This window comes from Plasmodium vinckei (assembly GCF_900681995.1).
Source record: "Plasmodium vinckei vinckei genome assembly, chromosome: PVVCY_09".
In the NCBI taxonomy this organism is placed as follows: Eukaryota; Apicomplexa; class Aconoidasida; order Haemosporida; family Plasmodiidae; genus Plasmodium; species Plasmodium vinckei.
This window is the reverse complement of record NC_051301.1, coordinates 653,612-672,593: the sequence shown is the minus strand read 5'-3', so window position 1 is coordinate 672,593 and position 18,982 is coordinate 653,612. Positions and strand designations below refer to the sequence as shown.

The window sequence follows — 18,982 nt, the reverse complement described above, 5'->3', positions numbered from 1 at the left end:
AAATTTAGACTCTAAATAAATTGAATTTCCGAATAATAAATATCCCAGTTTAAAAAATAATAATATAAATTTAAAAAACGTGATTATAAACATAATATAAATGGTCTGAAGGATTATATATTATGTTTTATTTTTTAAATATATTTTGAAAATAATTGAATTTATATTGTAAGTTTTTTATGCTGTCCATGGCATAACACACATGCCTTTGTTCTACTTATTAATTTTTTTTTTCTTGGTTCGTAGCTATTGCATTATATGCTACATATTTTTATTGTACATTGCATAAGCAAGATATAAGTATTAAACCTTACTAAGGTTATGTAATTATTTAAACTTTTTTATTATTAATGGAGTAAAAACATTATTTTTATAAATTAAAAAATTAAAAAGCAATTTTTTTTTAAATATTATATATCCTAGTTTAATGAAAATAAAAACGGTTGTATCAATTCAAAAAAAGTAACATAAATACATATATTATGTATGTACACAATATATGTATAAATTTATGTTGCTTTTATAAATTTCGTATTTTGAATAAAAAACACATGAACAATATTAATGCTTGAGGATTGAATGTGTTTTTTTAAAAAGCGATGAAATTCAAAAAAATAAAAACCATAATTAGGGACGTTAAAAAAAAATATACACAACTATCTTATGACCACAAACAATAAAAATAAACAAAATAAAATAGCATGCACATAAATACGTTGGCAAGCAAATATTTGCGGATTCATATGTTAGGGTATTTACCCTTTTACTTTTTGTAGAAAATAGGAAATAATAATTTTTTTTTTTTGTATCGAAAAAATAAATGTATGAATATGTCAAATAACTCCTTATTATTGAAGGCCTTTATATTTGGGTCACCACTTGGTATTTTATTATTCAATGAACTAAATAGAATTAAACATATTAAAGAAGATGAAAAGTTAAACAAAAGTATATTTTTAAAAACATTCCATAAGAGCAACATAATAAAAAGTAATGAACCAACTAACACAAATCAATATAAACAGGATACCAATTTTAAGGAAAATGATGATGAATCATTGAACTATTTTTATGGAAAATCATGGGGGTATACGACAGATTATGAGATAGATATAAGTTTAAATAGCGGGGATTTAATTTTTATAAAACATGATTTAGATAATGTAAACTTTTTTAAAAAAATGCTACTAAAAGTGAATAGATATTTTCAAAATAATTATGATTATGATGAGATAGGAATAGTTTTGAAAAAACATAACATTAGCTATGTGTATATACAAAATTTTTTAAACAAAAAAGAAAACTTTTTGAGATATTCCCATTTTTTACAAAAATATAAACCTTTTGTTGTTTCTTTAAGAAGGTTTATAAGTAGTGATGAACAAATCAAAAAAAAATTACATGAAAATATATTAGAAAGCATAGAAAAAAATCAAGCAAACAGCTACAATCATTCTATATTTTTAAATATATTATATAACATTTTTAAAAGGAAGCCATATAATAAAAAATATGGCCCTGAAAATTCCTGTTTTTGTAATGATTATATCACTTGCAAACAAATTAATTCAAACATAGATACAAACAATTTGATTAATTTACTTCTTTTTAGATCCTTTAATTTATTTTTTTATTTTACAATGTTCATAAAGGATGAAACATTAAGGAAAGGTCAAACAAATAGTTTTTATTCTCATCAAATTTACAATAAAAAAAATGACAGTAACGATACGAATAAAAATGTATTTTTAAATGAGACACTGCCAAATAATAATAATAATAATACAAATGAAATAAACTCAGATTTAATAAAAAGTCAAAAAGAAGCCTTATCATTATATCAATTCCCATTAAACTCCTTGACACTGTTTAAATTTATTGAAAAGGATTATGAACTAATGAATAAGGAGAAAAATTTTATTTACGAACAACCAAAAGAGGAAGCATTAAAAGAAATAAAACAATACCTCTCTTTATTGATAGAGAACGAATATACCTTGATGGACTCCAATGAATATATGGAGAATGTGATAAAAAAAGGAGAAGGAAATGTAAAGAAAAAAAAAATATATATAAATTATGGAAAAGATATAAACAATCCTTATTCACATAATTTCTTTGTGAACAAAATAAGTTCATTTTTTGAAAAAATATATTTAAAATTAAAAAGGAGAGTTACTACAAGTTACCATGTTTATGAAATATACAAAAAAACACATTTATTGCCTTCAGTGAATTATTATAATTTTCCTACATCATCTTTTTTATGTTTAAAAGATTTTTATAAACCTCTAAATACACAATGTTTAGTTAGCGATCAATTTAATACATCAAAATTATCAAATTTATTTCATGTAAGACAAGAGGAAACTGAAAAATTGCAAAAGAAATTTTATCAGTTTAATAAAGTTCCTAAATAATAAAAATACTTTTCATTCACGAAAAAATTGAGTCCCGATGTTTATTTGAATTTTCTTAAAGTGCATTTTTTCATTTACACACATTTCATACATTTATTTTATGGAAAAATTTATAATTTTTTGTTAATATCATACTATTGGCTTATTTTTCAAAATTTTATATAATATATCCAAATGTTCATAAAAAAAAGGAGAAGGTATGGAATGGAGCTCATCACTTGTTTATATGCGTATGCACATTTGACATAGACAAGTGTTATTATGTAGTTATGGATCAGATAAATGAATTAGGGATAGATAGTAAACAGGGAATTCCATCATCACCCCCTATCACAATATTACAAAGTTCTACTTCATTTGGATTTACATTTGTAGAATTATATATATAAATACATTCTATACAATTAATTCCTCCTTTTTGACATCCTCCAAAAGCCCATAATATATCATCATTTGTTTTGTTATATTGATTATTGTTTTTTTCAATTGCATGAAAATTATTATCTGTATTTAATTCATCACTTGCATTTAAAATTTGTTTTGCTTGTTTTGTTAATTTATTTTTTGAACAGTCAGAAAAATTTAATAAAAATAAATTTCCAAAAGCTGTTCCAACTAAAATTAAATGATTTCCAACATATTTTGCTGATAATATAGGCTCATTGACACACACTTTTTTTAAATAATTATTTAAACTAGAACATATTCCTTGAATTTCAAATTGATAACAATAACCATCAGCTGAACATGAAATAATGTAAGTTCTATTTTTTAAATTATATGTTACAATACAATTAATACTAGCTGTGTGTATTTTTTTACAACCAACATATTTATGGAAAATTCGAAAATCCCTAATTTTAAGTACACCATCTCGTTGTCCTCCTGTTATTATTAAAGGAATTTTATCGTCGTTTAAATTTAAATGATTATTATTATTATAAAATAAATTATCTGAATTTATAATTTTGACATTTTTTTCTTTCCATACCCTTTCTCTTTCTCGTTCGGTTTTATTCAATTTTTGTTTGTTATTTTTATGTTCCCTTTCTAGTGAATATGATTCATTTTTATCTGCATCAATCACTTCAGATTGGTCAAGTTTATAATATGTATCCGACTTTACGCGATCATTAATATCTTCATATCCGTTCTTATATAAATAAAAATAGTTTAGAGCACCTACATTACCAGTATGTGTATTGGGTGCGGTTAGAATTTCTTGTGAAGTTTCTACATCAAAAACACATATAGTTCCATTTTTGTCAGCAGATATAATTTTATTTTGCAACCATAAAAAGCTAGTTATTGGATATGAATGGCTACCTTTATATGTGGATAGTTCACGAAATTTTTTTATATCAAAAATTTTTAATGTTTTATCATAACTACTAGTAATACATTTTTCATCTTGTTTATTAAATTTCATATCACTAATTGTTGAATAGTGTGCGCATATTTCTTTACATGTAATCGTATTAGTAGATGCTTTAAAATGTACTTCTTTAACTTTTTTTTCTTGTTCTATATATTCTGAACAATTCATCATTTTATTTATTCTTGGAACTTTACATGCATATGTGGTATTCCATAAACACATTTTCCCATCTAAACCCCCTGAAAGAATTTCATTCCTTTTTGTAAAAAATACTTTATTTACCCAATCAGAATGACCACATTTTTTATGATAAAGTTCTTTTTCAGTTGATAATTTTTTTAGGTTGTGTATTCGTATGGAATGGTCAGCACTTCCTGTGGCCATATAAGTTCCTATAACAAAAAATTAAAAAAAAATATAAGTCTTGACAATTAAAAAAGTAAGCAAATAAAGAAATAACATCGAACAAATTAAATAATATAACTTTTTACTTCTTACCACTTTCATCTATGGAAAGAGACAGAATTGTCTTATCATGTGCATATTCATAGAAAAAGGAAAAATCAGGTCCACTTTTTAAATTTTTGTTTTTTAAATTTGCTAAATTCAAATTTATGTTATCAAAGCATGTATTGAATGTTTTTACATTAATATCCATCGAGAAAAAAGTTTGATGCGTGTTACTCTTGGGTATGTAATGTTCTTAATTTATAGTTTATTTTTTATATGCTAAGATATGACCATATCCCGTGCACATATATGTACATACTTACAATGTTCTTATAATAGATTGTTAAAAATGTTTATTTGAGCATTACAATTCACGTTGTTTCTTTTAATTGCAAAAAGATATTCCTCACTAATTATTAGTGTTTTTTTACTTTTTTTATGTTACATTATCATTATACCTAATTTAAGACAAAATGAAACTATTTTAAAAATAATTATTTACCGCGATTTTTAAACAAATTATTATTAGAATTAATTTTTATCAGTTAAAGATTAACTTGAAAAAATTAAGGATTATGTGTATGGATATTAATTAACATAAGCATTAAGCTGAACATGTATATATAAAATAATGTCTTTAAAAATATGATTAATTATATTTATTTGAATTTTAATTTGTACATAAAAGACATAAATTAAAGTTAATATAGGGAAGACATTATTTTCCATACCCTTTTTGTAAAAAAAAAAAAAAAAGATTAACAAAGTAGTTATATTGCACTATTTCCTTAACCCCAAATATTAAACTTTCATATACTATATAATATTGGAAAATTTACAATTTTTGTTGTATAAGAATAGTTAAATTAGTTCTATATAGAGAAAGAATTTTTCAATGTAGTAATAATACAAATATACCTATATTTATATGCTACATAATTAGTTTATATTTTTATATATATACACACATACACATATTTTTATTAAAAATCATATTTTTTGCAATCTTATACATAAATAACGTATATTTCAATTAAACTTGTTCAATTAATATTTAATGTAATATATTCAAAAAATATAATTTCCAAAAACTATAAAACACATTTTTATCATTAATTTTTTTTTTAAATACACAATGGTACGATGTTTTTATGTATTTATACGTTCTTACGTATATATAATATATTCTTTATATATTTTGTAATTGCAATAGGATATTTCTTTTAGTTGCAAATATAAATATTCTTTTTAGATAGAATGTGTGTATAGATTTTTTCTTATGTTTTTTAATAAGAACAAAAAGATACTTTAATATTTACCATATAAATGAGATTCGAATAATATTTAAACATTCTCTTGTCTAGAGATATAAAACATAGGGGAATAATAAAAATATATATATATATTTCTTTTCATATGTATATACATATAAAAAAAACCTAATTTTTTAAATGGGTACATTAAATATTCTTAATTTATTATTATAAAAAACATACACAATATATGCACATATTATTAGTATATTTATTCTTTTGAATATATACCAGCTTAATATTGTGTAAAAAAATGTATATAAGTATAAAGGAGTTATTATGTTTTAGTAATATAATCATTCTTGATTATATATATCATTGGCTTTTTTTTTTTCACCTATATATCGTATTAATATACCTTCGATTCTTTGATTTTGATTATAATACATTATAATATGCCCTTTTCACGAAGCTTGTTCGATATTATTTCTTTAATATTTTTGAATTATTTGAACATAATTTTTCATTCAAAAAGTTTAAGGTTACTAAGGTATTCACATTTTTTTTTTTATGTACACATATATCCAAATACGCTTTGAGTATTCAGACTTGTGTATTAATAAGCATACACTGCACATAAATGCGCAAATGTATGCCTTTTTGATTTAAAAAAAAAACTCGTATTTTAATATCTGTTATTATTTTTTTTAAGGTCATTAAAATATAAGTATCAAGTATCAGCTTATTGGGCAGAAAAATGCGCAATACATTTCTTTTTTAGGATAATAAGTCAAAGTAAAAAAAAAAAAATACAAAAATAAATCTCCTCAAAAAAAAAGTTAAAAGAACAATTACTTGAGGGAATAGGAGTAATACAAATAAAGAAAAATTCTTATTAAAAAAAAATACATAAAATAATAAATAATTATTAGTTAAAAAAAAAACAATGAATGAAAAATGTTAAATTAGGAAAATGAAATTGGTTATTAATATATATGAAAGTAATTGGCTTTTTAGAATGGTGTTAAACCAAAAAAATAAGAGAAATAAATGTAAATAAAATAACATAAAATTAAATATATTATTGTATATTAATAATATTCCCCCCCTAAAAAGGAGGACATTTTCCTAATTCATATACATGCGTGTATTCATAAATGGTTTTTTTTTACACATACTTTAAAAAATATGTATTTGTGTTGATAACATATAATTATTTAGGATTATGATACAATTATAAATTGCTAATTAATGGGCTTTTTTTAATTTATAATGTGAAAGATATACATATGACTTGATAATTAATAGACGTTCTTAAATTTATAATGAGAACGAACCAAATACATTTTTTAAGATATATTACTTGTCTTACTTACTAAATTTGAAATTTTATATATTTTTCATACACATTATACATACATTATATATATTTCCATATGTATGTTCAATTATATTTATAGTATTAATTGTGTCCATAAGTTGTAACATTTTTATTCGTGTTAATCTTTATACTTTTTCCACACTCCTAGACCCCCCCCTCATTATTTTTTATTATTATTTTGTTTTTGTTTTTTTAGTAAAATCATATTTTATTTCATTTTAAATAGATTATTATATATGGTGTTTGGTAATGTTCACCTTATTTCTAAATACTAACATGCATTACTACTATCATTAGTAATGTCCCCTTATATTTTGTTATATTTTATTTTTTTGTTTAGAATTATTTCACTGTATTTTTGACAGTGCTTTTTTTATCTTTCCAATTTTATTTTCTTATCCGATTTTCCTAAAATGAACAATAAATATTATCCCATAAATGACACTAATGTTGAAAAGGGGGTAATAAATGTATTTAAAAAAAAACTTGAACAAAAAAAACAAGAATATTTGAGATTTAATTTACCAAAAGGTTATCAAAACAAAAAGATTGAAAATGTAAACAATGGAACAAAAAATGTTACCATGGTTAGCCATGATAATAATAAAATTGGCAATATAAATTGTAACAGTAATAATAAAAAAATGATATATATAGAAACATGTGATACACACGATAAATATGTATTAAATATCGACGATGAAGAAAATAAATTAAATAACATAGATTTACACACAGAATATAAATCTGATAGTCCTTACAGAAAAAGTATAACTCATATTGAAGAAAGTTGTGATGAACAAATTCATATACCTTTACAAATATTGTCAAATAGATATGATTATAATGATATAGTTCAAGCAACTAATAATTTTTCTGAAGAAAATAAAATAGCTAAAGGAGGAAATGGAATAGTATATAGAGGAATATTAAAAAGCTGCATTAATGTAGCTATTAAAGTTTTAAAAAAAAATGAAAATAATGGATTTGAAAATGAACTAATAATTATGAGCAGATATAGACATAACAATATTTTATCATTACTAGGTTATGCTATGAATACAAATTATTTTTATTTAATTTATGAATATATAAACTTAGGAGATTTAAGAACACTTTTATTTAATCATTATTATTTTTATAATTCAAAAAATAAAGAAAATGGTGATTTTAATAATTTCTCAAATATGAAATTAAATAATCATACAAATCTTAATCATTCAAGACCATCTAATTTATATATGCAACAAAATTCATCTGAAACTAAGCCACCACTTTTTTTATCTTTTAGTACTAGAGTAAATATATTAGTTCAAGTTATAAATGTACTTTGCTATTTACACACCTCCTCTCCAATAGTATATCATAGAGACTTAAAATCAGCCAACATTTTGATTGACGAAAAACTTAATGCCAAGTTAGGAGATTTTGGTCTCTCTTTTATTTACATAAACAACAATAACATTTTCAGCTTAACTGGTGGTAAGTAGAAATCGAAAAAATATTAAAAAATGTTTTATATTTTTAGTGCATGCAAATATTTTCGCCCCTTCAAAATGGTATACCAATATATGCACACATTTTTTTTATGTATTTCTTCGGTTTCTTATATAGGCACACCTGGATATGCTGATCCATATTATATATCAACACATGAAATAAATGAACAAACAGAAATATATTCCTTTGGGGCATTAATATTAGAAATGCTAGTGTCTAAATCGCCAGCTATACATGTAGGGAAAAATTATAGCTGTATTTATACTCAAAACGATAAATGCCCAATACATTGTTATAGAGATAAAAATGATAATGACGATAACGTATTTGACTATTTAATTAATCATATAAATACAAATGATTATAAATCTATTTATTCAATTTTAGATTATAGTGTTAATTTCCCAGAATTTTTAGTTGAAAAATTAACAAAACTATCTTTTTTCTGTTTAAATCCAAATATAAAAAGTAGACCTTCATCAAAATTAGTAAATTTAATATTATTAGAAATACAAAAAGAATGTGATTTTTTTGTAAAAAAACAAGAATTTTATATGAAAAAAATTCATAATGTAAATATGTATTTTGATGAATATGAAAGAGAATCATATAATAACTCAATTATTAATGATTGGGATGAAAAAGAGTCAGAAAAAAAACAACAACAAAAAAAAAATACACATCCTATTGATACCACAATATACAAAAATGAAAATAGACAAAGCTTAGATTATCAAAGAAAAATTAAAAATTATAATAATTATATTAAACAAATTAAAGAAATAAATTATAATAGTATAAATCAACTTTTTCATAATTTTGTTAATTCATTATTTGGAAATAGTCGAATTTATAATTTAAATAAAAATATGTACAAATTATTTTTTTCTGAAAATATTCAAAAAATTAAAGACATACAAAAAAATACTATTAAATATAATGACATAGATGGTACAACTATATCTAATAACTTAAGCTCATATAATTATTTATACTTTAAATATAATACTGTTAGTAATTTAACAAATATAAGGGATGCATATTTTGATAAGTTATATGGCGACATGTTTAATAAAAATTATATTTTTAATTCATTTTCATTTAATTTAATGAATTGCTATTTTCTTAAATTTGTTAATGATAGTCTAAGACATAATATTTTAAATGACTCAAATAATAGCTTAATGATAAAAAATGAATTTAATAAAAATTCTGTTGCAAAAATCGGAAGAAGTTATGTTAGTGGAAATTTACGTAATCATAATAAACAAGATGGAAATTTTTATAACCTTAATTTTTTAGACAATTATGAAGGAAAAGATAAGCAATATGCAAACAATAACATATGCTTGAAAAAAAAAATCGAAAAAACAAATACACCCATGAAAACTCATAGTAATGATATTGCAAACATAAAGGGAGAAATTAATATAGCAAAAAATAAATATAACAATAACGTGTTTAATCGTTTTATAACACAAAATCAAAACTATATTTTTAAAACACCCCCAAAAAATAATGAAAATTTATATATACATCATAATAATGCTCATGAAGATATGACACCTAATATATTATTCAATTTATCTCCTGCAAAAAATGAAACAAATAGTGGTATCTCAAGTTGTGATCATAATTATCAAAGACGAAATATTATTTTTTCGAGAAAATGTAGTGATTCTTCAATTATAAAAAATTTCCGTCCATGTATTGATGGTTGTATCAATGATGGACATATAAATAAAACACCAATTATTAATAAATATGAAATAAACTATGAAGATAGAAATAAGTTTATATATCCTGATAATAAAAGTAATAATCCAAACTTATTTTTTAATAATAATTTAGATCTTGTGGAAAAGGGAATTAAAAAAGAAAGACATGACAGTGATAATGCTAGCAATATCGTCAGTAACATTGGATGTAGTAATAATTATGAACATTCAGCATACTTATATAATATTCGTCAAAGCCAGGACGAAAGAAATACACCAAAAAAAATAGTCTCAAATAAATGGTCATTGAAAAGAAATTGCAGGGATAATACCCCTAAAATGGTTTTTAATATACAAGGAAATAATGAAAACCTAAAAGATGCATGTATAAGTAATAAGAAAAAAATAATGAGAATAGATTTATCCTCTAATGATGAAAAAATAACAATAACAAACAAATATAATACACCAATAAAGAAAGAAGAAAATCACATTACAAAATATACTAATCTTATAAAATTTGGAAATGAAAATAATGGATATAATAGTTATAATTATAATCCAGAAAGAGAAAACTTTTTCTCTTCAAAGAATCATAGTATTTTTAAAAAAGAAAGTGGTAATGGTTTACCTGAAAAAACACCATCACCATTAATGATGGATATAAGACATAATAATATTGTATATGTATCAAATTATTTAAATTATATTAATTTTGAAAAAAATCAATATACATTTGATTCTAACATATTTTCATGGTTTAATGGTCATATATTTGAGATGGTAATTGATGAAAATAAAATAATTTCCGATGTAACTTTTTTAGATATTTTATACGAATTTAATGTTTTTGATTTTAAAAAATTTGATATACCTATATATGAAGATGAAAATAGATATTTTTTAAGAGGCAAATGGGCTACCCCTGATAATAATTTAGAAAATAATTTAACTTCCGTTAATTTACAAAAAAACTTTTTTTTTGAAATAGCAGTACATCATGATAATCCAAAAAATGCACACACTATATTTTTATTAAATTCTAATCAATCAAAAGAATGTATAAATAATGAACCAGGAGTTGTTAAAAAAAAAGTATGGATTTCAGATTTTATAGGTAGAAGAAATGATTTTGTTGAAAAAATTCTTAAAAAATCTATTTCAAATATTTTATATGAATGTATAAGTAGAAAACATTGTCTTTTCATATTAGAAGTACAAATGAAAACTTTAAATAAACCAACATGTTATGATAATAAAGTTACAGGAAATTTCTCTTATTATTATTTTGAATATAATATAAAAGTTGTGTGTAATAGTGAAAATTGTATATTCTCAAACAATTATATACTTTATAAAAATAATACATATTCTTATAGCTTACCTAATAATATATTATCATTACTTGTATTTTCGGAAGACAAAGTTATGAAAAAAATGTGTCACTACAAAAATTCGTTAACCACAACACAAAGGATCCATTTCCCTTTGTATCCATTTTTTGTAAATATTAATTTTTACGATGAAAAATAAATACCCTCAAATAGGGTTTACTTATTCATTTATTTTTGGATTAACAAATTTACTCAAAAAAATGTATATGAATTCATCCGAAAATTTCGTATTTCCCAAAATCCAACAACACATACAAATATTTCTATATGTATATAATCATATTGAAAAAAAAAATTACTATATAACAAGTATAAACAAAATATATGAAATGTGATGATCACATACCCTATTTTGAATAATTAATATATTTATTAATATTATGTGTGCGTTGAAATAACGGCAAACATATACTATTATATATATGTATAGTATTTTCCTGTGTTTTCGTTGTTATAATATAGAAAGTTATATTTTTTCTTTTTTGTTAGTGATTTACTCATTTATTTTCTTTGAAAATTTTTTTATTAATTTTTTTTTTTCACCTTTTTTTTCGTACCTAATATTTACAATTCATTTGATTATATAAACTTATTTAAATAATGAGTTATAAAAATAATTTTTTTTTTTTTTACTTTCCTAATACCATTTAATAATATACAAATATGTATAAATTCCCATGTTTTAGAGATAAAACTTGGATGAAAGAAAATGGGGCAAACATGAATTACCCAGATGAATTTTTTAACGTCGATTTTTGTCCTGATTTTTTAAAAAACTATGAGCATGTAGTTAATTTCCAAGAAAAAATTGAACAAATCATAAAACAAATTAAATCAGCACTATTTCGCCAAGCTATATATAAGGTAAAATAAGGAAAAAAATAAAACTGAAAAATGTTATTATGCAGTCCTTTTTACTCTACTGCTTATATTCGATTGTGACTATATGCCTATAACGTTTCATTTTTGTTTTCTCGAATTTCTATCTATTTTTTATATGTGTATATATTACATACATATGCATAGGGTATACTTATTGCTAAGCTTAATTGCATGTGAAATAAAATACACTTTATTAAAACACAATTAACGTGTATATAAAGAGTATTGGTAGTTATGATAAAAGTTTATAATGCCCGTGCTTGTGAAGTTGGTATTTTTCTACTGATTAATATGTGTTCATGTATCAACTAAAAATCCGTTACATACATATTTATTTACATTTTTCACTTTAACCGAAGATACAAAACATTGAAGTACTGGCGATGAACGAGTGTAAAGAAGACAGAGTTTTGGAAAACATCAAACCGATGATTGGATATGAAAAATTCAAAATAACAAGTAGTACAATTTTACGTGATGAATTGTGGACAATAAAAAGGTGTAACCAAAATTTTTTATATTGGGTTCGTTATTATGAACAAGATAAAAATGGATATTCCCTATCAATTATACCTATGCATATAAAAAATATTTTTTATTTTTTTAAGTATTACTATTTTTAAAAAGTGGTGGGAAAAAAAGGAAAAGAAATATAAACCATTCTCTTATTTACCATTGTTTAATATTTTGTTTTATTATATTCTATTACTTAATTTTATTTCATTTTATTATTTTTTATTTCCCTGCTATTTGTTACAGTAAACAACTCCCCCCCCCCATTTACAATAATTATGTACTATGTATTGTTTTATTTATTATTATAACATTTTAAGATAAACTTTTCATAAAAATATTGTTCAAAAGTTTGTCACTATTATATATATAATTTACAGTTTGTATTATTATATTACATAAAGGTATGAAAGTGTGAAAGTATGATATACCAATATATTAATTTATCATAATTTAATCTGGGAAAAAATATATAGCTATGCATATATATTAACAAAAAATAATATCAATTTTTTGAAAATTAAAATGTTATGATATATAAATAATTAAATTAAATAAAAAAATATAATATATTTATCGTTTTAATCATTTTATAATAATAATTTAATTTTTTTTCCCATACCTTTATTTTTGATAACATATTTATATTTTTACTTTTTTCCATGGTGGGTTTGCAAAAAAAAATGCACGTATAAAAATATATACATAGAAAAATATTATATGCTATTATAGTCTTTGTATTTTTCCGTTTTCACATGTTTACTTATGTATATTTTTAAAATTATAGAATACTGGTAAATGATATTTTATTTGTATAAGACGATTTTTTTTTGTTTTTTTCATTTTCCTATCCGCATAATTATAAAATAATTGTGTTTTATCTTTTTTTTTGAATAAAAAAAGGATTAATACAAATAGAAATAAATACATTTATATAAACTGATATTTATTTGACAATAGTTTTGAATATCACTTATTTTGATAGATTTTAAGATATTCTTTTAGCGAATTTTTTTTAAATATTTTTTCTTGTAATATTTTTTTTTTAATATACAAAAGGGAAAAAATATTTTTAACATGTTTTATAATACATGTTTATATTGATTTTTACTTTGTTTTGCCCTTTGTTACTTTTTTTGATTAACCTTTAAATTTTAATATCATTAAAAAGGGCAAAACTCTATGTTGTGGACAATTGGAGAGACACCAAAATGAGTAAATAACAAAAAAACAAAAGAATACATAAAAAAATTATATATACATAATATATATATATGTTCTAACCATGGAATTCCCATGAAATTATCATCTATTTCCTCTTTATACATATGAAAATATTAATATTATACATGTTACATTAATTTATTACCTGTTTAGGCTCGTTTTGGAACTTCATAAAGTCAAAGAAAAATGATGATGGTGAGTCAAAACCCACCGTTGCCCATTTAGGGGAAGAAAACAAATTTTATTATAATAAGGAATTAAAAAGATGGGTAGTAAAAGGAGAGGAAGATAAAATTGAAGTCGAAGAAAAAATTGCACCTCCTCCACAAATGAGTGCTCTACAAAATGCTAGCAGTGGATACCGTTCCCTAATTCAGCAAAAGTATATAAAAAAAATTCACTCTTTTTGTTTTCTCTTTATATATTCCCATGTGATGTTTACTATGCATAGTAATTCCATTTTTTGAGCCCCTTTTCATGCCTCTTTTATTTTTTATTTTTAGCAAAACTAGAAGTGCCAGAACGATGTATGCTGAAATCCCCGGACTTAAAACAATAAATAAAAAAAACACAATTGTCCAAGGTGGAATTGTATCTCCATATATGGGCTCATCAACTATCGACTTAAATAAAAATACACCGAATGATAATAAAAAGGAATTATTCCCACTAACTACATTTACTCCTAAAATTGTACTCAGTGAAAATAAAGAAAGTAAAGAGACTGAAGTAAACAAGAAAGATCAAAATGAAAAAAGACTTGATGAAGATATATTTAATGGAGGAGAATTCAATAACAATATGAATAACATCTCTGATAGTGTTTTTCGTGATCCTGAAAATACAATCCTCGAACCAAATCACATTAATAATGAAAAACCCCAAAGTTTATCTAAAGATAATTTATTTAATTTTAATGAAATTAACAAAAATAAATCTGATTTAAAAAATGAGGATAGTAATAATTTATTATTCTCTGAAACCCAAACAGTGACACCACCAAAATTAAATGAAGTAACAGAAATGCAAATAAACAAAATGAATGAAACAAAAACTTATGAAATAGATAAACCAAAAAAAAGTCAGTCAAATATATCAAATGCAAGTAAATCTGTAAAACCACCTACAGAAATTAATATCAATAATAATATAAAATATGATACCATTCCTCCTAAAAAGAATATTCATGTTGTAAGTAATCCATTCGAAATTAATTCTAAAGGGGCAATGGAAAATTTAGAAAATAAAAATAAAGAAATTAAAAGAGTTTCTAGGGATATTCCAGAATTCAATAATACAATTCCTAATAATATAATTCCTAATAATACAATTCCTAATAATACAATTCCTAATAATATAATTAAAAGAAATAGTACAAATGTTGTTAGACCAGTTTTTAATCCTCAAATAAAACCGAATAATATTAACAATATTGAAAATTATGAAATTCGAAAATATAATACTCTTGATAATAATTATATGAATGATAGTAGAGAAAAGGACATATTAAATGGTCCTCCAAAAATTGATCAAAAAGATTTAGAAAAAATAAATCGTAGGAATACACATCAATTATTTAACGAACCAAGTAATGCATTCAATGATAAAGTAACAGTACATAAAGTTACTAGTCCCTTTTTATTGAATAATATAAATGATGATAAGATCGAGTTAAATAATAATACTAATGTTGCTAACACAAATGTTAGTAATAAATCACCAGAAAAAATGGAAGGATTTGAAGAAGTTACTGGCGAAAACGTAAAAAGTTTATCTATGTTTAGTTTAGATAAAGGAATGTCTGTAGAAATTACACCAAATATTATAGCTATGAATGAAAGCCCTATCATTTTAAATGATTCAAATACGATAAATAAAAACAATAACATAGATGCAGAAAGTGATAAATTAGTTCAAAATATTTTAGATATGATAAAAATTAAGTTACAAGATGATGATAAAAATAATATAGATACTATTATAAAAAATGAGTCAGAACGGATTACTTCTTTATTGGCAGAAAAATCAGGTTCTATGGAAATTTTGCATAATAAAATATGTAAACTAAAAAAGAAAGATGAAGATACACAAGATAAAAATGATTCTACTTCTGAAGAAATACAACAAATTAATATTGATAAAGACAAAGAAAATGAAATGAATAATTTATTATATATCATAAATATAAAAAATAAAAAAATTAAAGAAGAATTAGAAGCATTTACAAATTCTTTTAATATTTTAAAAAAATTAAAAATGAAAAATGATGAAATTATTAATATATATAAAAATAGAGAAAGCGTCTTTTTAACTACTATTAATAAATTAGAAGAAAAAAGAAAACAAAAATATGCTGAGTTTAAAGAAAAGGAAAAACAATACAAAGAATTGATAATGAAAAAAGAGGAACTATTAAAAATCGAAAAAATAAATAATAAAACAAATTTAGAAACTTTTAAAAATCAAGAACAAATACTAAAAGATGAAATTCAAAAAATCGAATTAAAAACAAAAGAACAAATAAAACAATTAAAGGAAAATTATGAAAAAGAACAAAAAACAAATATGGAAAATATGGAAATTGAAAAAGAATCTTTTATAAATAATAATATAGAACATCAGATAAACAAAATGAGAGAAGAATTAGAAGAAAAATATGCAACACAAATTAAAGAAACCGAAATGAAATATGAAGATCAAATTAAAGAAGAAATTGAAAAGGCCAAACAAAATGCAGAACATAATTTTAATTTTAAATTTGAAAAATATAAAGAAAATCTTGAAAAAAATAAAAATGATTTTATAAATAATTTAATTATTGAAAAAAATAATGAAATTGAAAACTTCAAAAATGATATAGAACAAAAAAAATGTATAGAAATGGAAAAATTTAAGGAAGAAAATGAAAAATTAATGCAAGATAATTTCGAAAATATGAAAAATCATTTTATAGAAGAACAAAATAAACAAATTGAAAATATCAAAAAAGAATATGAATTAATGAAAAATAATGAAATTGAATATTTGAAAACAGAAATGAAAAAAAGTCAAACTCAAGAAATCGAAAATGTTGAATTAAAACTAGCTAGCGAACAAAATAAATATATTGATGATATGAAAAAAGAAGTCGAACATGCATATCAAACTGAAATAAATAATTTGAAAGAAAAAATAAATGCAGAAAAAACTTTAGCTCAAGAAACGTTAGAAGCACAACGTAATGAATATGAAAAACAATTGGAAGCTCAACGCATTGAGATGGAAAATAAACTTATCGAACAAAGACGAGAATCATATAATATTGGATCAGAAAAAGAAAATGAACTACAAATATTAACTGATAAAATTGAAAAATTAAATATGGAAATACAAATGATAAATAAAGAAAAAATCGATTTAGAACATAATATATCTATACTAAATGATGAAAGAGAAAATATTTTAAATCAAAATAAAAACTTAGAAGATAATTTAAAAAATAATGAAGATATATATAATAAAAAAATAAATATATTAAATGATGAAAAAATGAAATTAGAAAAAGAAATCGAACATATTAAAGAAAATGATGCAAAAGAATCAGATAAAATTCGTGAACAATTTGCAGATCTATTACAAGTAGAAATTGATAGAATTAAAAAAGAATCTAAAGAAAAAGTAAATACCTATATACAACAATATAATGAAATAAGTAAAGAATATGAAGAAAAAAAAAAAGAATATAATGATCTATTAGAAAAAGCTAATACATCAAATAAACAACTAACTGAAAAATATGAAGAAAATATCCAAAAAATAAATGAATATGAAGATACTATTAAAATGCTTGAAAATCAAACTGAAGTTTTAGTTACTAAAAAAATTCAAGAATTAAATGAAGATTTTTTGAAAAAAAAAGAAACTTTTGATAATGAAAAAAATGAATTATTAAAAAATTATGAACATGCAATGATCGAAAATAAACATATTAAAGAGCAGCTAACAAATTTTGCTAATTCAAATGCTAAGGAAAATGAAGAAAAAATATCACAAATAAGAAATCAATATGAAACACAAATTAAAGAAATGCAAATTCGTTTTGATGAATTATTAAATGAATCAAATGAAACAAAAAATAAAAATAATGAAATTTTAGAAAATATTGTAAAGGAACAAAATGATAGAGAACAATCAATTCAATGCCTCAATAGTGCCAATAGTGAATTACTTACAAAAAATGAACAACTTAATCTTAATATTACTGAAATAAAAAATGAATTATCTAATTATCAAGAAAAATGTGATAAATTGACTGATGAAAATAATCATCTAAAAAATGAAGAACACAAAAAACTTTTAGACAAAATACTTAACCTAGAAAATGTTAATAAACATTTAATGGAAGTTACAGAAAAAGAAAGAGAAATTAATATAAAAAATGTTAATATTATTAAGTCTTTACAAAATCAAATTAATGAACAAACAAAATTATATAAAGAATATACAGATGACTTAAAAGATGAAATTTCTAAATTAAAAAAACAAAACAAAAACTCAATCGATAGTAATGCTTCAATGGATATAAATTCGTCTACAAATAATGCTCTTATAGAAGAAAATAAAAAATTGAAGCTACAAAATGAAGTTATAAATACAAAAAATGATACAATGGCAATTGTACTAGATAATCTAACAAAACGATTGAGTTTTATTGAATCAAAAATAAAAGAAGAAAAATATGGAAATGATATAATAAAACAAGCAAATGATTTACAGTTCCAAGGGTTTAATTAGTTTTTGTTTACACATTTATATAATTTTAATTACCTTTGAATTTTATGTAAAATTTGCAAAAAAAATAATTTTCAAGGGAATAACAGAACAGTAAAA

The 18,982-nt window shown here is 22.0% G+C and overlaps 5 protein-coding genes across 5 annotated transcripts; 4 read left to right on the top strand and 1 right to left on the bottom strand.

Annotated features, from left to right (window-relative positions):
- Window positions 1-824: 824 nt before the first annotated feature.
- PVVCY_0901950 (conserved Plasmodium protein, unknown function) lies at window positions 825-2,420 on the top strand (the record flags this gene model as incomplete). Its single annotated transcript, XM_008626535.2, has 1 exon — window positions 825-2,420. The coding sequence occupies one exon, from the start codon at window positions 825-827 to the stop codon at window positions 2,418-2,420; it is 1,596 nt and encodes a 531-aa protein (XP_008624757.2).
- A 274-nt stretch (window positions 2,421-2,694) lies between these two features.
- Window positions 2,695-4,456, bottom strand: PVVCY_0901940 (WD repeat-containing protein, putative; the record flags this gene model as incomplete). Its single annotated transcript, XM_008626534.1, has 2 exons — window positions 2,695-4,190; window positions 4,297-4,456. 2 exons carry the CDS (start codon window positions 4,454-4,456, stop codon window positions 2,695-2,697), a joined length of 1,656 nt encoding a protein of 551 aa, XP_008624756.1.
- Window positions 4,457-7,295: 2,839 nt separating this feature from the next.
- Window positions 7,296-11,633, top strand: PVVCY_0901930 (tyrosine kinase-like protein, putative; the record flags this gene model as incomplete). The annotated part of the gene is made up of 2 exons (XM_008626533.1): window positions 7,296-8,364; window positions 8,497-11,633. The coding sequence occupies 2 exons, from the start codon at window positions 7,296-7,298 to the stop codon at window positions 11,631-11,633; spliced, it is 4,206 nt and encodes a 1,401-aa protein (XP_008624755.1).
- A 524-nt stretch (window positions 11,634-12,157) lies between these two features.
- PVVCY_0901920 (conserved Plasmodium protein, unknown function) lies at window positions 12,158-12,999 on the top strand (the record flags this gene model as incomplete). The annotated part of the gene is made up of 2 exons (XM_037634333.1): window positions 12,158-12,358; window positions 12,736-12,999. 2 exons carry the CDS (start codon window positions 12,158-12,160, stop codon window positions 12,997-12,999), a joined length of 465 nt encoding a protein of 154 aa, XP_037490442.1.
- A 1,101-nt stretch (window positions 13,000-14,100) lies between these two features.
- PVVCY_0901910 (conserved Plasmodium protein, unknown function) lies at window positions 14,101-18,886 on the top strand (the record flags this gene model as incomplete). Its single annotated transcript, XM_037634332.1, has 3 exons — window positions 14,101-14,104; window positions 14,267-14,495; window positions 14,617-18,886. 3 exons carry the CDS (start codon window positions 14,101-14,103, stop codon window positions 18,884-18,886), a joined length of 4,503 nt encoding a protein of 1,500 aa, XP_037490441.1.
- Between the last annotated feature and the right edge of the window lie 96 nt (window positions 18,887-18,982).